The sequence below is a fragment of the Ananas comosus genome, linkage group 13 (assembly GCF_001540865.1).
Source record: "Ananas comosus cultivar F153 linkage group 13, ASM154086v1, whole genome shotgun sequence".
Classification (NCBI taxonomy): Eukaryota; Viridiplantae; Streptophyta; class Magnoliopsida; order Poales; family Bromeliaceae; genus Ananas; species Ananas comosus.
The window spans coordinates 9,737,549-9,764,184 of record NC_033633.1 but is presented as its reverse complement, the minus strand read 5'-3'; the positions used below and the strand labels follow the sequence as shown (position 1 = coordinate 9,764,184).

General features: G+C 35.7%; 2 protein-coding genes across 2 annotated transcripts; both read right to left on the bottom strand.

The window, feature by feature from the left end:
• Positions 6,989-7,727, bottom strand: LOC109719526 (glutaredoxin-C1-like). The gene has a single exon (XM_020246266.1). The coding sequence runs from the start codon at positions 7,596-7,598 to the stop codon at positions 7,287-7,289; it is 312 nt and encodes a 103-aa protein (XP_020101855.1). The 5' UTR covers positions 7,599-7,727; the 3' UTR covers positions 6,989-7,286.
• On the bottom strand, positions 18,927-25,965 carry LOC109719129. Its single transcript, XM_020245661.1, has 3 exons — positions 25,709-25,965; positions 19,886-19,992; positions 18,927-19,506 (listed from the first exon to the last, which is right to left on the bottom strand). Exons 1-3 carry the CDS (start codon positions 25,902-25,904, stop codon positions 19,216-19,218), a joined length of 594 nt encoding a protein of 197 aa, XP_020101250.1. The 5' UTR covers positions 25,905-25,965; the 3' UTR covers positions 18,927-19,215.

Genomic DNA, 26,636 nt, shown 5'->3' with positions numbered 1-26,636 from the left:
GCCAGCCCAGCGGCCGGCGAGCTTAACGCGGCGACGCGCCCCGAGCCGAGCTCCTGCCGGCTCTGCCGCAGGAGCTGAGGGCGCCACGGCACGGACGGGGTGGGGGCAGGGTCACGCTGGACAGCTCGGCGGGCGTTTAGGTCGATGGGCGGACGTCGAGGGTCGGGGTCGCCCTGACGCTCGATGCTCGGCGGTGCCACAACGTCCCTCTCCGTCGCCGTCTGCCGGGAAGGAGGCGCACGTCGGACCGGCGGCCTCGCGCGGTGCGCTCGCTGTCCCGGCTGGCCGGATTCTTCGATATATGCGTGTAATGGTGCACCATTACACCATTAATGGTGAAATTACCCATTACACCAATAAATGGTGTAATGGTATAATTACACCATTAACGGTTGCACGCGAGCGCACCGCGGACGCGAAGCCTGAGTGTGGTGGAGCTCCGCCGCGCGCAACACGAGGCACAGGGGAGATGACGACGGACGGCGGGCCATGGGTTTGCTTGCTGTTGCTGGAAAAGTGAGGGCGGACGGCGCGGAGGGCGTCGTTGGAGGAGCGAGGGGAGGGGAGGGCGGAGGCCGGCGGTAGACGGAGCGAAGGAGGGGTTGACGGGGGGACTCGTTGGGCTGTGGCGCGGAGCGGCTGGCGGCAGCCTTGATCTGCTCCTTGCCCAGAGGCGGGCGCGGTACTGGGTTGCGTGGAGCAGGACTTCGAATCACACGTGGGCTACTCGCAGGCGTTGCCGCTGGCGGCACGGAGCCATTGCGCGACTCGGGGCAGGGCACCAGCTGTAGCAGGAACTTGCGGGTGGTTCGTTGCGCAGCTGCGTTATTACTGCCTCCGAGATGCACGGAACGGGCACTGCGTTCCAGTTGTTGCGATGTACGCGCGCACTGGCTTCACTGGAACGCGTACAATGCGCGAACTCGTTCCGTGTATAGATCCCAGTTTCTGGAGTCGTCAGCGTCAGGTCGGCGGGTACTCCTCGGCTTGTCGGCTGGAGACGATACGGACGGGTTTCGCCGCTCCGGGCAGGCGAGTGGCTGGAGCGAGGCGAATGCTGAGGCGGGAGGAGGATTTGAGGAGGAGGAGATGGAGGAGGGCTACTAGGTTGGTAATTAGGGCGGAACGCGGGAGACGGGAATCGGGCGGATGATGTCGCGGTGGCGGCGGCGGAGAGTGTCGAGGGCGTCTGGGATCGGCACCATACCCTTAATTGTCGTCGGGTGGCACCTTTACCCATTATGGTGTGTAATTGGTGCACCATTACACCATGTACGACGAAAAAGAAGTAAGCCCGCATGCGCACCCACGTGCCCGCCCGCCGCCGCTGCGTGCACGGCCGCAGTGCACCATACCCATTACGAAGAGAAGAAGAGCCGTCGCGAGATCGCGCGGCGGCCAACGCCGCCCTAGCGGAGCGCGGAGAGGCGGCTAGTACCGCCGCCCTTCGACCAGCGCGACGTCCCGGCTACGACACCGCCGCTCCACCTCGCGCCTCCCCTCCAGCCGTGCCCCGACCTCGCCGCGGTGCTCGCGGTCGCCGGTGCCGACCCCTCCCTGCAGAACGCCGCCGGGTGGACGCCGCTTGGCGAGGCCGGAAGTCGCCGTGGCGCGCCTCGTGCTCTTACAGGAAGAAGAAGAAGAAGAAGAAGAAGAAGAAGAAGAGAGGGAAAAAAAAAAAGGTGCTCCAGCAGGAGGAAGAAGAAGATGAAAAAAAAAAAGAGAAGAAAAAATTGCTCCGTCTGGCCTTCGCTTTTTTTTTTTCCGGCGGAAAAAAAAAGAACGAGAGAACGATGAGGAGAGAGAAAGAGGAAAGAGAAAAAGTAATAAGGGTATTTTGGTCAATTTGCTGAAAAAGCGGACCGAATCTGCAAAAACGAAAAAGGTGGCCCGATTTTGCAAAAGCCCAAAATAAGTGGATTTTTTATGCAAATTGGCCTTATTATTATCTATTTTTTATCACATTGGAGATTGACTTTGGGTGACTTTGTTTTTGTTCCAAGACACTTTAATTAATGAAAAGCATAGAGAGTCAAAACCTAGCTAAAGGAAAATATTCAAATAAATTTTAAGATTTGGGTAATTTGCACTATTAGACCCTCAAACTTTTTGGTTTAGTTTTATTTCTGTCCTCGGGCTTTTAACAATTAACATCTAATAGCTAACAGAGTCAGTAAGTTTAAACAAATTTTAATTGAACTATATATATAATTGGGAAAAACTCAATAAAAGAAAAAGGAGTAATTAAATCTAGTTGACCAATTCATTTCCCTTTATATATTTTCTCGCATCGATTGATTCGTATGTTGATTTCGCGTTTAAATTGTGTTATTTCAAGTCGATCGAATCAGCTCGGAGTCTCCTTTTTTCCGCACCGAGTTATTCTGCTTGGATATCATTACTACAAGTTGACCCGAGTTCGATCAGTAGTAAGCCACACTCATCCGTGCGAAAGCGATGAATCGTACGGCCCGGCCACGATTCGCGACATCAAGAATCGTGCCGACATCGGCGGGGAATCCTCATCCTGATGCTCTCGCGCCCTAAACCCTACTGTCGATCGCAAAATGGTCGCCTCTCCAGATTTATCCCTTGAAAGCTTTTTATTCACACATGTGTGTGTGTGTGTATATATATATATATATATATATGCTCCTTTTTCTCTTTATTCTTTGAGNTATATATATATATATATATATATATGCTTCTTTTTCTCTTTATTCTTTGAGAGGCAAAGATTTAAAGCTAGGATTAGACAAAATTACCAAATTGCCCCTCAAAATTCCTAAAATGTGATGCTGCTATACGACTCTGTGTGTGTGTGTGGTGTGGGCAACTAATAAAAGATTCTCTTATCCATATATAGCAAAAGTGGGACTAAAGTTGAGGATATATTTGTGTGAATTTGGGTAATGATGAGTTGTGTATGAACTGGGGGAATAAATTCATATCTACAAATAAGGAACAAAAAGAAAAAGGAAACTAGAATAATAACTTGTAATGAAACCATGGGCATGCATGTAGTGGACTTTTTTGGGCATTAATTGTGTATTATTATTATTATTATTTTTGTTTTCTTAACTATATATATTAGTGGAATTAATCAGGTAATGTGATGCATGTGGGTGATTATATTAATTAGTGTTATATATCTTTGTGAAAGCAAATGAAGGTGTTCTGCTTCTGCTTTCGGGTGGCAGTCACACTCAGTAAATTTTTTTGGTAATTATGCCTTAGATGTATCTTGAAATTTAGTTACGAGTTCGGTTTTGTGCCCCTAATTCACCTATAACTTCTCGGTGCATCAAATTTTGGAAAAGAAATTTGTGAAGAAAAAAAAATGAATGCATGTACGTGGTGTATAGCGGTATGGATCGGATTTGATATTGAAGAAACTTGTTAAGGGTCTTTTTTTCTTTTTGTTGCCTTAGAGGCGATACATCGTACTGTACTTTCACAATATTATACTCTTTTTTTCATAGTAAAATCTTCTTCTCCTTCGCTTATGGTTTTTCTCTGCAAAGGATTTTTCAGGTAAATTCTTGTGTTCTTTTTTTACTATTTTGTCATTTGTTTATTTCACGATTGTCATTTTTCGTTTTCATTTGTACACTCATCAGAACAATATAAAAGTTTGAAGTAATACATGGCAATTATATTCTTAGAAGATGAAGTGACTTCTTTAATTATATAAAGCTTGACTGATGCTAATTATTAATCCCAAAAGCTCGAGCTATTACAAATATGCAACCAATTCGCTTAAAGCGTAAATACGAAATACCCACGGATGTCGATTGTGACTCGGTCCAATCAACCTCACGCCGCTTTGAATATAACTCGGCCCAACTTAATTTCCTACCACAGAATAAGATGCTGATCCCAAATAAGCCAACAACTATACCTAGCGCTGTTGGCTAAAGACTTTATGGTTGTTACTCGAAGTACCAAGTTTGAAACCTAGTTGCTTCATATTTCAAGCTGAGTTTGTTTCTTAAAATGAACGAAATGAATTGTTTGCTATATTTTTCTCTCTCTAAAAAAAAATTATGCAGAGCTTGAAGGATATTTAATTTGATAAACAAAATGTTTAGGAGACTTGGAGGAGCATTTTCTTGTTAATTTTGCTTAGGGTGTGTTTGGTTCCACGTAAAACTGTGGAAAAAAAAATTTTGGTGGAAAAAAATTTTCGGTGGGCAAAAAGTTTTACGTTGTTTGTGTTTGGTTTGTAGGAAGAGAAAAATAGTTTTCCGTAACGGTTATTTGATTAAAAAGAAAAGAAAAAAATATTTAATATATTTTTTATTAGATATATTATATATTATTAATATATAATAATTATCATAATATATTTAATTATTATAATTTATATTTATAAACAAGATATATTTAAAATATATTATATAATAAAAATATAATATAATATATAATAATAATAATATATATTTAATATTATAAAATATATTATTATATATTTATAAATAAAATTTTATATATATATATAGGTAAGTGGTCCCGTGTGGACCACTCACCTCGATCCACGAGCTCTTACATGAGCTTGTGGACCCCGATGCAGCGAAGCCCCATGAGCTGTGATAGTTTTCGTTTTCCGTCGAGATTCGGCGAAAAACGAAAAGCTGGCTTTTACATGAAATCTGTAAAATAATTTTTTCTGTAAAATTTTTTTACGTCGAACCAAATGCTAAAAAAATGATTTTTCACTGAAAAAAATTTTTCTGACCATTTTTACGGGGAACCAAACGCCCCCTTAGATTTTCCAGTAACATTGATTAATGAATAGGAGATTTTGTTAGCATTTAATATCCTCTATTAAAAAATCGCCATAAATAAATCTCCAATACATAAGCTCCATTTTTGTAGTTGTTACTAAGTTCTAACCAAGAAAAGAGACCTTTATCCTCGGGAAAAGTGAAGCTCGTCTAGTGGTGCCACGTGTCACGACATCAAGATTCGTGCCAACGTCATTGGAATCTTCTATCCTCTAGGAATAAAAATGAAATAAAAAAAAATGACAAGTAATAAATGGTCCATGTACTATTCCCATATTGTAATTAACTTGGTCCTTTCACTCTTTCATACTTTACAATTCATTCGTATGATCAGAAATTAAGAACTTAATATATATTTATACTAGAAATTAAAGATCATGACATCTATAATTTAGAAATACGAGACTGTCTAGAAGCAAAAAGCCAGACAGTGAGGAATCTGTAAGTTTCGCGAACTCGACTTTGTCCCCTGATGCCGCTGAAGTCGAAACGCTGATTTCCATACAATTGTGAGTGAGAGTTCGACTGATCTTATGACTTCGGTGCTGAAACAGGCGTCGTTGACGCCTACGACTTTCTCGAAGTCGTAAGCTCCACTTTCGCAATCTACAAAGGCGAACAGACCCTTAACTTGGTCCAGGTGCGCAACTTTACACATGTGAGGTTGTATAAAAATCTATGTGCATGCACAAATCACGCTTCTCCTCGCTTCTCTTATCCAATCGATTTTGGCATCTTTTAAAAGCAAAAGTTGTCCGCATCCACGTACGCAACGTCATCGAGATATCTCAGATTCTTAACTAATATCTATGATGCTGCGAAACGAGGTTACAGTAAATGCTAAGATCGATAATGGAGTATATAAAATTTTATTGAGTCTCGTCGAAAGATATATAGGAGTTATTCATTAGGGCGCTGGCATGCGTACGTAGTACTACACTTACGATCTCAAATACCTCAAAAACAAAGAACGGTGGAAATAATAGCTATCATTATAAAAAAAAAAAGAAAAGAAGAACAGATCGTAATGAAACTATGTCGATTTAACTAATCGTTAACCTGCGCATTGCTCGTGAATATTTTAAATTATTTATTTTCAGAAAATAAGTAAGTATAAAAAAAAAAAAAAGCATTAGGTCTTGTTAGGTATCGTTGCCGCTTTTTTTGGTTTTTTCTTTTTTTTGTTTTTTTGAAATAAAATTTCTACATGAACTACTATAGAAAGGAGCATTGGTATATAAATTGTTTACAATCCTTAAATCCAAGGTGTTTGTGCGACGACGAAAAATAAAATAAACTTGATAACATGCAAGTTTTTAATTACCTCCATTTTTTTTGAAAGAAGTGGGGTTATTCGTTATCGGTCGAAATAGATTTTCTGAGACTTAATATTTAAAAGTACAAAAAAAGGCAACAATACCAAACAATACCTTAGTTCATGAAAATTTTTAATAAAAATATAGTTTTTAAATAGTTTTAAAGTATAATTATTTGAGTAACAAAAAAAAAATTCAATATTATACAAAATATAATTTTCATTGAAATATTTATAACTAAATTTTTATATATTAACTTAAGTTAGGTAAATTTCATTAAACAAGAAATAAGCTCGCATAGGACTTAAGAATTTCTTCCAAAAAAAAAAATTACAAACAACAAAAAATAGAACAAAGCTGAATGAGAAAACAAGAGAAACATTGGCATAAAAAAGCTAGAAAAATCTACATCTATACTAAGATACAATTTAAAAAAATATATAGAGTAAAAATTTAAATGGAAAGATATCTCAACCCAAATAGCAAGACAAAATCATTTATGAAAAATTTTATCGTGTTTTCGTCACTGAATAATTTATTCCGACATCCAATCAGGCCTTAATCTTGAGGCTTCTTCCATATATTCCAAGTACATAGTTTCTATGCATTTTGTTTCTTTCGTATGACCAAAATTTCAAATATTTGAGTTCTTCAAACCGTTACGATCCAAATCACGATTACTAGCCAACGAGGAGCGCGCACTTCCCTCCTAGAGGCCACCCGATAATCATCTTTTTTCAAGTATATTTAATTGATTGATTCTCTAACAGCGTAAACTATCAGACAGATTAGGTCAAACATAGCCTTGTAAAAAATCTCTGGCTTTCGAATTACATGACATAACCAAAACTGTTGTTCATTCAATGAGAAATGTGCATATCAATGTACCTCAAAAAGCAAAAATTTCCCACTTTCATTGTAAGCTAATTATTACACATTGATGATGAGAGAAATTAAGGATCAGTTACATTACCATGATTGTGAAAAAGAAGACACTACACCATATTTTGCAAGTACAACTTATTTGTAACAAAAGGTCAAATACTTGTAGTTTTCTCTATATTTTATTAACAAGAGAGAAGAAGCCTCTCTATACACTACTTCATGTTATCACTACTAGCTATAAGTGCTTAATAGGTAAGTACTTCTCCCATACATGGCATCGGAGCGAGCTATATTTCTTCTACAGCCAGATGGCGCCAGCGCTTCGAAGCAGCGGAACTAAATTACCGCTAAGGTGAAGGGACATGATCTTGTCGGTGGATCCAATGAGCTTGCCCCCGATGAACACGGCCGGCACCGGTGGGCTCCGACCCGTCAGTTTGACGAGCTCCTTCTCCATGTCCTTTCCCTTCGAATCCTTGTCGAGCTCATACACAGTGGGGTTGACGCCTAGCTCGCAGAAGAGCCTTGTGGTAGTGTGGCACATGCAGCACGAGCTCACGGTGAAGATCACGACCGCCCGTTGGGAGGCCAACTTCGTCACGCGATCCATCGCCGTCGTCGTTTTGAGCGAAAACGCTTGAAAGTGTCGCGAAAAACGGAAAGAAAGGGGAGAGCTACCTCTTTAGGAGTTGTGGAAAAGGAACACCTTGGAGGTGGTGGGTTTGGAATGAAGGGGTTTGAATTGCTTATATAGGGAACAAAAGGGTATACTTGAACATATCTCAAGTGAGTAGGGACAAAATGGTGAATACAATGAGAAAATCTTTAAAAGTATGAACAAATTAGTAGTACCATAGGATATCTATGCTTTGCAACACCCAATTAATAAAGAATAGCTGGTGTAAAGGAACAATTGGATAATATTGAAGTTCCCTTTCACTTATGGGGGGAAGAGAGAGAGAGAGAGAGAGAGAGAGAGAGAGAGAGAGAGAGAGAGGGANAGAGAGAGAGAGAGAGAGAGAGAGAGAGAGAGAGAGAGAGAGAGAGAGAGGGCCATGGAATATGGAATATTTGGATGGAGACACAACTTGAAGATGTTGATACCAAAAAGGTTCTGATATTTTGATAAGGTTTGAATCCTAGCACTTCCTTGATACACAAGAGTCAGCATGTTGGATTCTGATATTGTTCATGTATAAAATAACTAACTAAGGTGTGCAACACATTGGAGAATTTTCTAGTAACACTAATTAAGTTTTAAGGGTTGCATTTCACAAAAAAAAAAAAGTTATGAGTTGGCTAAAGATATATATGTATATAGATAAAAAGGCTTTATAAATGTGTTAGCTATATATATTTTACTTTAAAATTAGAATCCTGACAATCTTTTCTGTTTATTTTCTAAAAAGGCAGAAAAAGAAACAGGCTTTCAGCCTGGCTAGCTAGTTCTTCTACAAGAATTTTAATTGTTCGAGTTCAGCAATACGGTAAGCCTAATTACTACATCAGTAATTTTATAACAGCTTCTAATCAATGAATTAGCCAAAATTAGAACTTCAGATCTATTTGGTCATCCAGTCAAATTAGATTTTGCAGCTTTTTTTATTATGTAACTTCTGCACTAAATCTGCCCAGAAAATCACTTTAATCAATTTATAGTTACTTCTAGTAATAAGTAATTTTAATTTCTTTGAGCAATATATTGCTACTAACTTAATTTGGGGGATACATTACATGCATTCAAAAAGGAAAAAATTCATCTCAAACAAGAGTGCTTCCACTTGACAAAATGTGGGTTTTGACTTGTTAGTTAAGTCACTTGTTTCTCTCACATAAATTTTCCACTTGCATTTACCTTTTTTGTAACACAAGTTTTGTATCTAATCAGATTAGGCAACCAAATCTATTCTAACCTTGAGAACAATGCCCCCCATCTTATTGCAGCAATGTGTGTTATCGATCGATACAAATCGCTGATCTCATAAAAAAGAAGCCTAGATCTTTATCATTGTCCTAAACGAATCGTTGATCGCACAAAGAAAGCCCGCATCTTTATCATTGTTGCGAACGAATGGCGACGGGTTATCCATTGTGAAATGACACTAACACGATGAAGTGGTACGGCAATGACATGTAACACAAACACACGGAATCACGTCGCTGTCGAACAAATCATCGTCGGGGCGGAACAAAGGTAGGATTTGGTTCCACCAAGCAGCCAAAAAATAAATAAATTTGAGGAACAATATATTGGATTAGACTAAAGTTCAAATTGGCCTTCTTTCCCTCCCTCCAACTCTTTCCTTTACTCTTATCCTTATATTTGGAATCTCTCAAAAGCAAAGAGGAAGGAAAAAAAAAAAGAAAAGAAGAAAGATAAGTGTTCTACATATCTATTCCCATTTGTGCACCCACATCATCATCCTCACCTCATCTGATACATCTCGCTTGCGATGCCGCGATACGTCGATGCTCTCTCTCTCTCTCTCTCTCTCTCTCTCTCTCTACTTTTATTCTATCTATATGATAAAGTTGACATTCCCATAGGTAGCTAAAGGTGCAAGTGGAACAAGAGACTATGAAGATATAAGATACTCCACAAAATTTTAGTGATGAACACTCATATAGCACAACTTATAATGTATCGTTTTCTAGTGATATTATGTTGGAAACAGCTAGAGATATAAGAGATTTGATCTTAAAGAGATGCAAAATCGGTTGCTTCCAGAAAATTTGTCGCGATCGAACGATACGATTTTTTCGAACCCAAGAATCACTCAAGGGTTGAGCCCATTTGCTCCTTTTCTTGGCCTTCATCTTAACCTGGCTCTTCAAATTCTCAAGAGACCTTTACCTATATATATATATATATATATCAATTTAGTTGGGAATATTAATTGCTTAGGAATCTTGATGGTGGATTTGCAAATTAAGCTAGTTTTTGAATCTCCACCCAACAAGGTATTAAATCATAGGTTTTTAGAATATAGACTTTGAATTCGGATCGGTTTCTGACTATTGATCAAATTTTTGAGGGTTAGCAATAGAGTTCACTAGAAACCTCTTTCCTAACACAGCTTTATTTATGTAAAACATTCACATAACAAGTGGCCCTTCATGTATCACTAGTGTAATGACCCGCGCGTTACGGTGGGTAGATACTGTTGAAGTAAAAATTTGTAAATAATAAAATATCAGTTTAGTACAAAAATAGTAACTATAGTTTATATTATAGACAAACACTTTTAAAAAATAAAACTATAATGAAAAAAATTTAATCGTTGCAATAAAACTATTAGACTTTATTCAAGAGAAGTCACATATCATGTAACTAGACGATTAAAATTATTCCTATGACACAATAATCAAATGAGAAAAAAGAAAACAAAGAAAAAAAAAGTTGGTCCCATTTTTTTCAAATTAAGCAGGTGGGTACATGTAGAATGTAGTCATGAGGATTAATGTATAGGCATAGATAGATTCTATAACACAATAATCAAATAAAAAAAAAGAAAATAAGAAAAAAAAAAGTAGGTCCAACTTTTTTTTCCAAATTAAGGGGGTGGGTACATGTAGGATGTAGCCATAAGGATTAATGTATAGGTACGTATAGAGGTATAGATTTGGCTACTTACTAGTTACTAATAGCCTTTGTGTAATTTGTGCTCGATTGGCCCTACTTTTATATCTGTTTTTTGAAGCAGTTATATATTCTTACTCGAGCGTGTGGTAAATAGAAAAGTTTGAAGTTGCAGCAGGAAATTAAAATGATATTCTAAGTTACAAAAGCCTAACTTTTGATTGAGAACTTCTGATTCTTTTTTTTTCCCATATAATTACTATAGTAGTTCTTTGGGCTTTTTTTGCATTTAGGCTCTTGACAAATTTTTATTTTAAAAATAACCCTGTCAAAATTTAATTTGCAAAAATGGCTCTGAAGCTGCCACGCAGGCGCCACGTCAGCGCCACGTGGGCAGGGCTGGGTCCGTGTGTTAAGTCGAACATGGTGAATCATTCACCGTGTTCAAACACGGTGAATGGTTTACCGTATTTAGTACGTATTTTTTGTTACGTATTTTTTGTATATTGAAAAGTAGAATAAGGAGTAGGGATGTCAATAGGTATGGATATCCGAAATATTATCCGAATTCAAACCCGAATAAATTATATATATATATATATAATTTATTTTTATTTATTTATACAATATATAAAATATTTAATAATTTTTATTTCTTAGATCTTCATCCAACCCAGCGGGTTTTAAAAATCTATACCGTTGGATGAAGATCTAAGGAATAAAAATTATTAAATATTTTATATATTGTATAAATAAAAAAAAATAAATTACGTATATATATATAATTTATTCGGCTTTGGATTCGGATAATATTTCGAATATTCATACCTATTGACATCCCTACTCCTTATTTCACTTTTCAATATACAAAAAATACGTAAGAAATACGGTGAACCATTCACCGTCTTTAGAAACGGTGAATGATTCACCGTGTTCAACTCCCGCGTGGCGCTGACGTGACGCCTGCGTGGCAAGGACAGGGCCATTTTTGCAATTTTAATTTTGATAGAGCTATTTTTTAAATAAAATTGCTCAGGGGGCTATTCGCAAAAAAGCGCCTAGTTCTTTTAATAGTCTTGTAGCACGTCAGAAAACATATATACTTTACCCAAACAATTAATATAGTCAAATAAATCACAAGATATGTATCTACGCATATGTATGTGTGCACGCAAATACGAGTGTCTATGTGCGCGCATATATATATATATAGTATATATATTAATATATAATATATATATATATATATAAAAGAGAGAGAGAGAAGAGAGAGAGAGAGAAGAGAGAGAGAGAAGTGTGTTTTGCTAGAATACTATTAGTGAGTAAACGAGCCGTTTTATTACTTATTTGTTTCGATGATAGAGTTACCAAATTGACAGATCGGCTAAATGCACCGTTGAACATGATCTATACCACTTGAAATGTTTAGAAATTAAATTTCAAATCTTTTCGACATCATTTGCCTAATGATCAAAGGGTTTCAAAATTTGTAATTTTAATGGTCGATAAGAGGCGTTTTCTTGTTTAACGGCGTAAAGATATCCAAATCAATTGAATTTTTGTTAGAAAATTTTTTAAACTATTTAAAACAAGATCTATACTCTTGATCTTGATTACAAGACTCCTATCATCATTTTTTAAAGAATATTCATTTTCAGCCATTCATTTTTCTGTTCACTTGATGGATAAAAGAACAATATCGAAAGTGCGTGAAATTTGATTTTTAGGTAGTTTAAATGGTTTAGATCATATTTAACGGAGCCGATCGTCAATTTGGAAGCTCTATCATCGAAAACAAATCGGTAGTAAAACGGTTCGTTTACTATCGAAGTATTCTAGCTCAACTATCTATATATATATATATATATATATATATATATATATAAAATTGAGCTCCTATGCTTTTAAAAGTACCAAGTTATTGATGCTTGTAGATTTTTAGTCATTGGATTAAGAGATATGCGGTTAGGATGATGTGGACCCCCTAGGGTTGAGTGGGTAGTTGGTTGAATAGTATAATTTAATGGTTGAAAATAATCCGAGGAGTAGATCTAACGGTAAAAAACTTACAAGCAACAAATGATTGGTGCTTTTACAAGCATCATAGCTGGACTCTATATAAGCTAAGCTCCTATGCTTTCGAAAGTACGGATGCCTCCGTGCTTATAAGTTGTTTTCGATGATGGGACGTCCGATTCGGCGATCGGTTCCGTTAGATATGATCTACGATATTAGAACTATTTAGAAACCAATTTTTATAATTTTTTGACTTTATTTGCCTAGTGAACAAGTAGCCTCAAAATGAACGGCTGAAAATAAAAATCTCATAAAAAACAATGATAAAGAACTAAAATTTCAAATCGGAAGTACCGTTCTTGCTCTTGATGTTAAGTAGAATTTTCTATTAAAGTTTCATGTAATTTGAATACTTCTACACCGTTGAACTTAAAAACATGCAACATCGGCCGTTAAAATAGTCATTTTTGAGACCCTGTGATCGCTCGGTAAATGATGTCGAAAAATTATAAAATTTGGTTTCTAGATAGTTCCAACAGCATAGATTATGCATAACGGAGCCGATCATCGAATCGGATGTCCTATCATCGAAAACAACTTACAAGCACGGAGGCCTCCGTACTTTCGAAAGCACGGGAGGCGTACTCTATATATATATATATAGAGAGAAAGAGTTGGACTGGGCTACTATTAGTAGCAAAATCTCATTGTTGCTACCAGGTTTTTAGCTTTTGGATCAACTCTTTTCATTATTTCTAACCATTGGATTAAATACTATAACCCAGTGGGGACCACTCAACCCTAGGGGGACAACTCAACTCTAACCGACTAATATCATCCTGACCCTATAATTTTTCATCCAAAGGTTAAAAACTTGATAGCAAAAAGAGCGTTTTACTATTAATAGTATTCCAGTCTAATTCTATATATATATATATATATATATATATAGAGCAGGTCTATACTATCGGTAGCACGGAGCGCCTCCGTGACTACCAAGTTATTTTCGATGATGTGGTTCCAAATCAACGATCGGCTCCGTTAGAGTTGATCTACACTATTAAAAGTATTTAGAAACTAAATTTCATAATTTTTCGATATCATTTACCTATCAAACAAGTAGTCTAAAATGAACGGCTGAAAATAAAAATCTCATAAAAAATGATGATAAAAGATTTAAATTCAAGATCAGATATACTGATCTTATTCTAAATAGTGAAAAGAATTTTCTATAAAATTTTCATCGCATTTTGGATTGTTTACCACATTAACTCACAAAACACACCACATCGGCCATTAAAATTGTCAATTTTGAGATCTTTGATCAGTAGTCAAATGATGTCGAAAAAATTTGAAATTTAGTTTCCAAATACTTTCAATAGTGTAGATCAAGTCTAACGGAGCCGGATCGTCGATTTGAAAACGCATCATCGAAAACAACTTGGTAGCACGGAGCGCTCCGTGCTACCGATAGATAGTAGCCGGACTCTATATATATATATATATATATATATTATATATATATATATTATATATATATATATATATATATATATATATATATATATAGTTGAGATGAAAAATTGTAGGTCAGGATGATATTAGTCAGTTATAGTTGAGTGGTCCCCTAGGGTGAGTGGTCCCCACTGGGTTATAGTATTTAATCCATGGTTAGAAATAATGAAAGAGAGTTGATCCAAAGGCTAAAAAATTAGTAGCAACAATGAAATTTTGTTACTAATAGTAGCCCAGTCCAACTCTATATAATAATATATATATATATATAATATATCATATATATTATATATATATATATATATATATATATAATTGTCATATTGATAAGAGATTGATTCACATATATAAATAGCGAAGTGAGAAGTAACATGCATGGACACATTGAGAACACTCGAGAAAAGAAACACAATAGGGGGCTCACCATCATTGTTCACTTGATCCAAAATATAAGTAGGGATCAAACTATTTCGAACATTCGAACCAAAAACTTGTTAACTCTATTTTGATATCTAAGCAAAAGATCGAACAAACATCGCTTAATCCGTGTCACGGAATTGAAATAGTAATCCTAACCCAATATTGGAATTGGAGACCCAAACTATTTTTCACATCAATAAACATGCAAAAGATTGAACCAAATTAATAGTTCATTTCCTAGAGTATGATAGATAAAGCCATTAGAATAAGCCTAATTAAGGATGTGTTTAATGAACTTAATAACGTCGAACAACACGAATCGAGTTGATTGCTAGAACATCAGCGGCTAACGAAAAATCTTAAAGGCCTAATTAACTTAAATATTGACTTAATAACGTCGAACAACACGAATCGAGTTGATAGCTTAAATATTGACTTAAACTCTAAAATAGGGTCCACCTAGTGACTCTTTTATGTGATTTAGCAATTAATCTCAAAGGCTTTAGGTTTGCACTATGGAGCCGTTTGGTTGGATATAGATATAAAAACAGTGTAATTGGAAGTACATGCAGTTGTAAATGTTGCAGTCATAACTATACCTAGTTTGTTTGGTTTTATGCAGTTGCAATTACTGCAGTTACATTCTTTCTATTTGGTAGTCTGCAGTTGAGATTCGTATTTATAAATTCCGTCAATCTTTAGATAGAAAGGTGAGATTATCTCTTCTGAGCATAACGTAATCATGTTTTAATTATTAATTAAGACTTTTATATCTATATATAATTTATATATTATAAAATTATGTATGAATTTAATAAATTTTAAATGTAAATATATTATAAATTTGGTTAAAATAAAAATTAATATATTATTAAACTAGCAGACTGAAAATAAGAAGCGTATGAAAAATATTTATTGACCTTAACAGACATTACTAAATTCTATCAGATTTCATGAATATGTATTTTTTGGAAAAAAAAAATAAAAAAAGAAGCGTCTAAAAAAATATCACACTTCGTTTATATTTTTAATGTGTGAGCCGACTCCGGCTCAACTGCTGCAGTTGGGCCTTCTCGTGCAGATGCAACTGCAGCAATTGGGCTTAACTACACCAAACCAAACAAAAAATTAATAGATGGATGCATTTCTAACTGCAATGCAGTTGAAAATGCATGCAACCAAACAACCTCCATATGTTGCAAAAAAAATGTGTGGAGACTCAAATTTTCAAATAAACTAAGCCGAGGTAGCTGTAGTTCTATAAGATTTATCATAAAAGAACAAGAATTTATTACCAAGGCTTTGTTACAAGAGCTGAGCTAGAATACTCTCAAAAGCACCAACCTCTCGGGCCGGTGCTTTTGAGTTTTTAGCCATTAGATGGAGAGATGTAGGGTTGAGATGCTGATGGAAGGTGGTTGTAGGTGGAATAGTGTTTGATCCAAAGGTTATTAATAATCGGAGTAGATCCAAGGGCTAGAAACTCAAAAGTACCAAAGGGTTGGTGCTTTTGAGAGTATTCTAGCTCAATTCTTTGTTACAAGTTGATTTAAATCTTGGAGTGGCTCCTACTTCATGTTTGCTTTGCGTCTGGTTGGATTTGATTGTTAATACCAATGATTTAAAAACTAGGTTGAATCCGCTAGTTTGGCCAGTCCAATCATGATCCAGTCTATAAAGCAGTTCATTTCAACTCTTTAGACCTAATAAGCCAAAAAATTGTTTTGAACCATTCGAATCTGCTGTTCAATCATCAGACTAGTGAGTCGGTCTAGTTTTAATCAACAATAGCTGGTTTTTTTTTTATATCAAGTCATGTTAAAATTCAACAGCTTAAAATCAACTTAACTGATTTTATTTTCTATCAGCACAGGTTAATCTTGCAAAAAAAATAAAAAAATAAAAAACTTATATCTACTTAATTTGGTGTAGAAATCACTATTTTATAAGTATCATACAAGAATAATAAATTAATAATATACATATATTTTTATATAATAAAATTAAAATAAAAACTAAATATTTATGACGTCATGCTGATGGTATTGGTGGCCCACTGGTTGAACCAGTGATCCTCGGCCCAGTAATATTTCCGGATTACTATTAGATCTAGTTTTTAATAGATTGGTAGATACAATACAGTTCAAGTTGAAAATACAAGCAGTTGAAAAATACGGTAGCTACAAATGCATGTCTTTTTATTTTATTAGATATCAAGTAGACATCATTGTAATTGTAAATAACTTATTTGTTTACATACACTGTAGAATTATATTTGCAAATTTTATCATTTTACATATAGGTATGAGATTACCTCAAATGTAGAAGAAAAAAATATGATCCCTTCTAAAAAATGATTAAGCAGGTAAGCTCATCTCTTTTAAAAAAGATTATTTTCTCCAACTGCTGTAGTTCCAAACGGCCAATTTTGGTGTAGTTGTATAAGTTGCAGTTGAACCCCGCAAAGCAATTCCTATTGTGGTAGTTGAATTTAAATGCGTTATTCTATATACCGTATTTGAATTTACATGTAATTATAACTGTGAATCACAATAATAATTTCACTTTGAAAATTTAACCCATTTAGTGGTACTTGCTTTAAAGTTTGTGTCGTGTGGAGTACAAACGTAACCTAAAGACCACAGCTTTAGCGTACTCTAATGCAAAAATGGAAAAAAAAAAATCTCTTAAATACCTAAAATTTGATCTAATTGCAAATTGCTATATCTAAAGTTTTAAAAGTTACAATTTGCTATTTCACTACAACAAAAACGGTGTATAGCGATGTTTTTAAATATCGGTACATGTCAAAAAAATGCTGCTGGCTAAGAATTGGGATCGCTATGTGTAGGACCGCCTTGATGTTTGACACTCACTCCTCCAAAAACTTATGGCGGGGGGACACGTGACGATCATCCTCTACGGTCCCTGCGAAATCCTCACAGCTGAACTCTAGCCACTGAAACCCTACCTCGTCGACTGCGGCGACAGAGAAGGTGAAGGAGAGATGGTGANAAAAGTTACAATTTGCTATTTCACTACAACAAAAACGGTGTATAGCGATGTTTTTAAATATCGGTACATGTCAAAAAAATGCTGCTGGCTAAGAAGTGGGGTCGCTATATGTAGGGCCGCTTTGATATTTGGCATTTACTCCAGCGACCTGTGGCGGAGGGATACGTGACGATCATAGCCCTCTACGGTCCCTGCGAAATCCTCACAGCTGAACTCTAGCCACTGAAACCCTACCTCGTCGACTGCGGCGACAGAGAAGGTGAAGGAGAGATGGTGATCAATTTTTCTTTTTTATTTATAATCGGACCGAATAGGCTAGGTGGAATTAGTTGAGTAGAAGAACTTTCTGTTTTTTATTGGATTGGGGTTTATATTTAGACCTTAAATATAGAACTTTTTAAAAAATCTAGACATAAATATGACACTTATATAAAAGTGTTCCAAAAATATGTCCCTATAACCTAATTCTACCGTATTCTTTAAAATTTCTTAGCAAGTTAAAGTATGTATGTTACACCCTGCCAAAACTTTAGTGCTATCAGAAAGCTATTGTTAAGATTTAAAAAAAAATGATGGAAAATTCGAGCTGGATAATTAATAGGGAAAAAAAAATGCATGTTCATGCATCAAATTGTAACATTTTAAAAAGTTGGGTGGCGATTTGCAATTAAGACAAAATTATATAGTGCACATTTGTTACAATTATCTCTCTATATTCATCTCACAAATTCACAATCTACATAATACAACACACATAAAAAAAATGGAGAATTCTCATGCAAAAATATCCCTCTCAATCTTATAAATCTACAATGTACAAAATTGAAGGGTGAATTACACTTTTGGTCGTCGAACTATGAGAAGCGCGACACTTTAGTTCTCGAATTTTAATTTATTGCAAATTATGACTCGAACTTCCTGAATTATTATAATCAAAACTACTTACCAAATTTCGTTGGTGAAACATTGACAAATTATTGATGTTGAAGTGACGAGTTGCATCATCAATCACAATGTTTTCGCATCATTGCAGCATCAATAATTTATCAACATTTAGCCAACTGAGTTGAATTACTTGATTAGAATAATTAAAAAGTTCGAGTCAAAAATTACAACAAATTAAAATTTGAAGACCAAAGCATCACGCGGCTCATAATTGAGAACCAAAAGTGTAATTTACCTAATATTAAACTAAGGCAGTACATAAACAGAAAAGATTTGAGGAAACAGTACCAACTGGCATTATTATTTTGTCCAACCAAAATAACAAAAACTATCTAAAAATGAAAACAATCACACAATTACAGCTCTCTAACTAAAGCATCAAACCATCACAATTATGGGTGTTCTATAAAGCCCGGAGTTACCATCATCAGGATCGATAAGTGACAGTTCCAAAAGTTTCAACTCATCGAGAGTATAAATTATAGCAAAATCTTGTGCTTGATTACTCAAATGCATAAGAGAAACAGTTTCAAACGAAATGATTTCGACAGCATTACTGTTGTAGATCAGAAAGGACATTATGCCGATCTGCCGTTAAGATTGCTTACATTTTTGTTATTTCTTGATTATCAAATTGGTAAATTACCCTAACTCGAGTACGAATACAACACACAACTATGAAGCTAAAATTGGTTACCAAAAGAAAAAAATATATTAAACTAAATTAGTTTACCATCTAACTATTGCAGTTTGGTTTTTCCGCTAAACCTTCGAGGAGGTGCTGAATTCTGTATTTCATGACAGGCTGACCTGATCTGGTTTTCTTAAACATTTTCTTTCTCAAGTCCTTCCTCTTAGATTCGGCCTTCGCTCTCGCTTCCTCCTCCGCCCGAATAATCAGCTCTTTTTCCATTTTTGCCTTCTCTTGTTCTGCACGCTTCTTCTTGTACTCTTCCTCTAAGCTTGGCAAAGTTTGTTTCTTCTTCTTCTTACTCCGCTTCCTCACATTTTCTGAAGTACCGTCCTCCTAAAAAAAGAATACTTGATCATCAACTACTATTTTCATAAAAGCAAATGCCATGAAGTGGCCAAGTTTCAAACAATCTTTGCTTTGGAATGACAATCATGGCACGTTTCAACTTCAACCTCAAAAAGGGAAAAATATATCGAGGATTTATGTCGATTTTGACCTAGCTATATCTACTCTCCCCAGGTTCACATTGTGGATAACTCTCAAGTTGATTTCATATTGTGGATAATTAAATCGATTTTGTTCATTCATCATAGGTGTAATGACACAAAAAAGCAATTTCATTGTCTCACATGATGGATCGCCGGTGCATATATACTATTACTATCACCACAGACGAGATTACAAATTCTGGAGAGTTGGCAGAGAAAGGAACCTCGAGATCTGGAATTGTTTTATGATCACTGGGCTGGCCTTGTTGCGTTAATGTCTTCTTGTACTTCTTCACGAATTTGGCATTTCTATAGAATTCTCTTTGCTTCTCTGCAAAATAGAAAACATCACAATTGGTGATGAGAATTGCTGAGATGGTAGTTAGCACCGAACTTTTTGCTACTTCCAGAGTATCAAATTAAAAAGTTCTTTATGAAGAAAACGTATGATGCATAATGTGTCAAATATACTCAAGCAAAATGCAACAATAATCATAACTTGTCATAAGCAGAACTACGCTCCCTCTTTTAAAATGTTGCAAAAACTTAAAAGCAAATCATTGGAGATGTTCTTAAGCCGTATCCTCTTTCTCACACTAATGTTGATTTATATGCCAAACGCATAAAGCGGCAACATACAAAAGTCAGCAAATCAACAAAGGAGAGGAGAAATAGTCAAAATTTTCTTCACTCAACTTATTAGTAGCATTAAGTTTTGGTTTGCTCAACTTACTACTATATATATAGAGTCCAGCTATTATGCTATCAATAGCACCAAGCACCACCTGGTGCCACCAAATTTTCCGCCGTTAGATCTACTCCTTTGACCATTTTCACCCCTTAGATCATACTATTCCAGCAACCACCCACTAAACCCTAGGAGACCACTGTCATCCGCACATCCCTTGATCCAAGGACCAAAAACCTGATAGCACCAATGACTTTGTGCTATTAATAGTATTCTAGCCTAGTTCATAATATATATATATATATATATATATCAAGGATTTAAGTGCCGTGGCACGAGGTCGTGCCGGAAACTTGCCGGCACGGTACGGCACGGTGCGTGCCGAGCCGTGCCGATGCGTGCCGGTCAAAAAAATTCTTATGTGCCGACACATAATAGCATGAAAAATTTATTTTCTTTAGCAACAAAATATTCTAACTATTTATTATGTCTTTTTATCACATCTCTTGAACTTTATTGAGGAAATTACTTACTAATTTAAATAATAGAGGGTTTTGAGCTGTGCCATCGGCGCGGGGTCTGTATCGTGCCGGTATTTTGTTGGCACGGTACGGCACGGTGGATACGGCCCGTGCCGACGGGCACTTAAAACCTTGNAGAGAAAAAGAGAGAGAGAGAGAGAATTTTGCTGGGTTATTATCGATAGTAAACGGCTCGGTTTACTACCGATTTATTTTCGATGAAAAAGCTTTCAAATCAACAATCAGCATTGTGAAATATGATCTAGAGTACATAAACTACCTGAAAATCAATATGCCTTTCCGATATTGTTCTCTTGTCCATCAAAAGGATAAAAAATGAAGGGCTGAAAATGAATATCCTTAAAAAAAAATGATACAATTTTTGTATTTAAAATCTAGAGTCTAGATCTTATTTTAAATAGATTAAAGAATTTTCTAACAAAAATTCAACTAGTTTGGACTCTTCAATACAGTTAAATGAGCAAATGCACCGTATCGGCCATTAAAATTATAAACTTTGTAATCCTTTCATCGTTCAGTTCGTAATGTCCAAAAAGTATGAAATTTAGTTTCTAGATAGTTTAAATAGTCTAGATCATGTTCAACGGTGTCGATCGTCGATTTGAAAGCTTTATTATCAGAAACAAATCGAATGTAAACCGAGCCATTTACTACCAATAGTAGTCCAGCACAACTCTCTCTCTGTCTTTATATATATATATATATATATATATATATATATATATATATATATATATATATATAGACAGAGAGAGAGAGAGAGAGAGAGAGAGAGTTGTCTTAGAATGCTATCGATAGCAAACGGGCTCCGTTGCCACCCATTTGTTTTCGATGATGGAGCCTCTGAATTGATGATCAGCACCGTTTAACATGATCTATACTACTTGAAGTGTTTAGAAATCAAATTTCATACATTTCCGATATTGTTCTCTTATCCAACGAGCGGACATAAAAATGAACGGCTGAAAATAAATATTTTTTAAAAAATGATAATAGGAGTCTTGTAATCAAGATCAAGAGTATAGATCTTGTTTTAAATAATTTAAAGAATTTTCTAACAAAAATTCAATTGATTTGGATATTTTTACGCCGTTAAACGAGAGAACGCCTCATATCGACCATTAAAATTACACATTTTGAAACCATTTAATCATTAGGCAAATGATGTCGAAAAGATTTGAAATTTGATTTGTAAACACTTCAAGTGGAATAGATCATGTTCAACGGTGTCAATCGTCGATTTGAAGGCTCTATCATCAAAAACAAATGGGTGACAACAGAGCCTGTTTGCTATCGATAGTATTCTAGCTCAACTCTCTCTCTCTCTCTCTCTCTCTCTCTCTCTCTCTATATATATATATAGAGTAGGTCTTGTGTGCTATTAGAAGCACGGAGGCTTCCGTGCTCCGAAGTCGTTTTCGATGATGGAGCTTCCGAATCGACGATCGGCTCCGCTAGACTTGATCTAGCATATTTGAAGTATTACCTAACGATCGAAAGGGTTCAAAATCAACGGCTAAAAATAAAAATCTCATAAAAAGTGATGATATAGCATTAAAATTTTTGATCAAAAATATTGATCTTGCTATAAATAGTATAAAGAATTTTCTATCAAAATTTCATCTGATTTGAATACTTCTACACCGTTAAACTTGCAAATGGTATACATCAACCATTAAAAATTGTTGATTTTGAACACTTTCGATCGCTAGGTAAATGATACCGAAAAATCACAAAAATTATTTTTAAGATAGTTCAAATACGCTAGATCAAGTTTAACGGAGCCGATCGTCGATTCGGAAGCTCCATCATCGAAAACGACTTAGGAGCACGGAGGCCTCCGTGCTCCTAATAGCACAAGACCTACTATATATATATATATATATATATAAAGCTACTATACTATCGAAAGCATAAAGGAGTTGGTGCTTCCGACTTTTTGGTCCTTGAATCAAAAACTGTAAGGTTGGGATGATAGCAGTGTTTGAAAAAGCGCAAAATGCAAAAACGCACAAAGGCCGTCTAAAGCCTAGGCGCGAGCGCACCACAAGGCGTGCGTCTCAAGAAAGTGAGGTGCAAATCTAATAAAAATTAAACACTCTTAATAAGCCTAGTTTAAATGGACATTTTATGTCAAAAAGAATTCCAAAATAGCCATACAAAAATAAAATAACCATAAAAGAATTAAAGAAATCACAATATTTTCACACCAAAAAGAAAAAAAATTATGTTTTAACTTTCAACTTAAAAGTGCTTGTTGCCGCTTCTTGCTTCTTGCCGTTGCTGCTTGTTGCCATTAGGGGTGGAAGAGAGAACGGCCAAGAGAAAAAGGAAAGAAAGCGTTCAAATTAGAATTTTTTTTCAATTCCGTAACATTTTAGAATAGATTGAAGAAACCCAAGACCCGAAAACCTAAACCCTAGATCCATTAAACCTAAATATCACGAGGTCCGTTTGAGGCGCACGCCTCGCGCCTAAGGCGCGCATTTTCAAACACTAGATGATAGTGATCCCCCTTAGAATTTAGCGGTCCTCTAGGGGAATAATATTAATCCAAGCCTCCAAGGACTAGAAATGGTCAAAGGAGTTGATCCAAGGATTAAAAAATCGAAAGCGCCACATAAGTGGTGCTTCAGGAAGCACCATAATCGGACTATATATATATATATATATATATATATATATATATATATAGAGAGAGAGAGAGAGAGAGAGAGAGAGAGAGAGAGAGAGAGAGAGAGAGACTCAAGGATCGGTTTGCTCACAGACATATTAATCAAGGATAATTTCATACTTCTACCTCAATATGACATTCAAGAATATGAAAGCAGTTAACTCAAGTTTTCTTTGGTTGTTTGTGATGATCACAATGATAACTTGTAACTAGTTCCACGCACTACTTTAACCGAAAAAAATAGAAATACTACTTGTAATTAAACTAATTCTGTGACACCCCCAGAATTTGAAATTGTCTTATATATAAGGTATAATAGGACTAAACCTCTTAACCCGATTATAGCATTTTGGTCGATGGTTAGAACAAAGAGACTAAGAGGGTTAAGCGTGCTAGGCCTAGAGCAGTTTTAGAATGGGGTCCTCCCTGGGAAGCCGTGTGCCACAAATTCCATCTTATATGGAATAATCCTATGTTGACCTCATCCTTCAAGCAAAATAGGGAAGGACAATGGAGAATGTAGTAGCCATGTCACGTACTAAAGTTATTAGTAGCAAAATGGTATCCACTGGGTCTAAGAGAAAGATCCAATTAGATCACAGTAATCCATAGCCTCAACACACAGTTTCGGATGACCAAGGTTGAGATAATTTTTTATTTCTAGCTTGTTATTAATTAGAGGATACAGGAGGGTTAACATTTCCCTCAGGTAGTAGATAATAGGACAGTAGAATAGCAGCAACAGTTGGAATGTTAACAACGATAACTTAGGATCATGATAGTTCCTTTGCTGTTTCTGCAAAGAAGAGGGATAAATTATTTGTGACAAAATTCACCCTAATTCTCGAACTATATATTATGGAATAACCCCAATTTTCCCCTCGTCAGCTCATCCTGCTAGTAAAATACAAATTTTTAACATAAAAATTGAGAAAAATTACAATCAATTCCACCTACAACAATCAAGTTGATCAATAATACAAAAAGAGGCTTTTATGCACAAGAAAGTTGTCATGAGCATGCTCAATCATAAAACTTTGTCTCAAGTAAGCACGAATAATTGTCGCTAGATAGTCAACTGGACAAAAGTGCCAACCTAATATTTTACAAACTACTACGCTGTGGAAAAGTAATCTTTAGAGATTGCAGCGGATTAATATGCAGCATGGCATCACTTTTAATAGATTCTTGATTTGCTTATGTTTAAATTGTAAGCTTGTTCTATTTTTACTAATCCTTTTCAAACCGTGGTTGGAATCTTTCTGTGATGTGCCATTCGATAAGATTGGAGAGATAATGAATTACATGACGAGTAAAATAAAGGTAAAAATATATAGAAAGCTTCTCAACTACAGGCCATTTACAAATTAGGCCCATAAACCATTTCTTTTTCTTGATTGACACCACTCAATGATCACTTGGTTTAGTTTGACCTGTTTTAGTCAATCTTTGCAATTGAATTAACAACAATAGTTAATGGAGCTGTTAATTTTGTTACGAATTCAATTGACTATGGTACTTCAAATGGGAACAAGAAAGATTTAAGCGGGTATCAACCAAAAAGGTTAAAAAAAAAAAACAAAGAAAGTTGTGGGCTTATAAATTATAATTGAGGGGTTTCTCCATACATTTTCACCTATATATATAATAATACGCAAATAAGCAAATAAACACTACACAATAAACAACATGCACTATTCTAAATCGATGTCCCAACCATATGCAACTGCACAATTCGTCGCTCCTCTGTGTTCTTCCCAAATTCAAAACTGCGTTCATAATACAACTAAATTAGGTAAAAAATAAGGGATCATAATCAGTTCGAATAATGGATTCCAACTACAAAGTTCTTTATTATATTCTCCAAAAACAAAAAAGATTTAGAAGTCGCATATGTATAAACGCCATTATAGACATCTTAATCATACTCCTCAGCTACCGATTACTGCATAATTCGCGAGTAACATGCACTCGAACTATCTCAAATCATTGGCTCAATTCATACGCAAATCCACTAATTGTCCAAATTCACCCTAATTCACCAGGGCATACCATAATCCACTCAAATTAGGTCAAAAAAGAGGGATTGAAACAACAAATTAAGCGATCGAGGTGGGGATTAGGGATTAAAAGATAATCTTACTGATGATGGAGGGGTTGTATCCGGAGGGATTGGATTTGGCGTTGGCGAAGGCTTCGAGGGAGAGGCTCCCCCCTTTTCCCCCGAGCCTCTTCTCGTTCCTCCACCTCCTCTTCTTCTTCTCCTTCCACTCGCTCCTCTCCCCTTCTCCGCCGCCGCCGCCGCCGCCGCGTTGGTGCTCGAGCGCTCGGGCCTTCATGGGGCCTCAAAACCCTAGGTTTTGCAGGGGACGATGATGTTAGAGAAATTTTTATTTTATTTTATTTTATTTTAAACACAACTTTCTAAAATATTGGAGGACAAATATATCAAATAAAACTTTTATTTTAGAATAAAAATTAGGGTAAACTTCAAATACCACCACGTGATTTCGCACTTTCTCACTTTAGTACCCTATGATTTAAAGTGCATCAATTTAGTGTTCTGTGGTTTCATTTTTATCTTTTCATCAACTTTTTCGTTAGTATTTCGTTAAATTATATACAAAAAGCTTCAGATATCCCACATAAGTTTATCGAATATTCATTTTAGTACCCTTTAGTTTTAACTTTGTCGCTGATTTAACAAAAAAAATTAGTAATAATAAAAAAAAATAAAAATGAAACCACAGGGCACTAAATTGATACATTTTAAATCATAAGGTACTAAAGTAAGAAAGTGTGAAACCACATGGGTAGTATTTGAAGTTTTTCCAATATAGATCTAATTATACACCCGGTGCAGGTCTTTTTTCGTCTGGGTCTTCATTAATGTTATGTAATCCTTATTTTTGATGATGAGATTTCTGAATCAGTTTTATTATATTTGATTTAAAATATTTAAATTATTCAAATAATTATTTTTTATAATTTTTTAATATTATTTACTTATTTCTATAATATACACTAAGCTACTTAATCTTATAAGTATGGAACTCTCTAGAGTGCTTTTA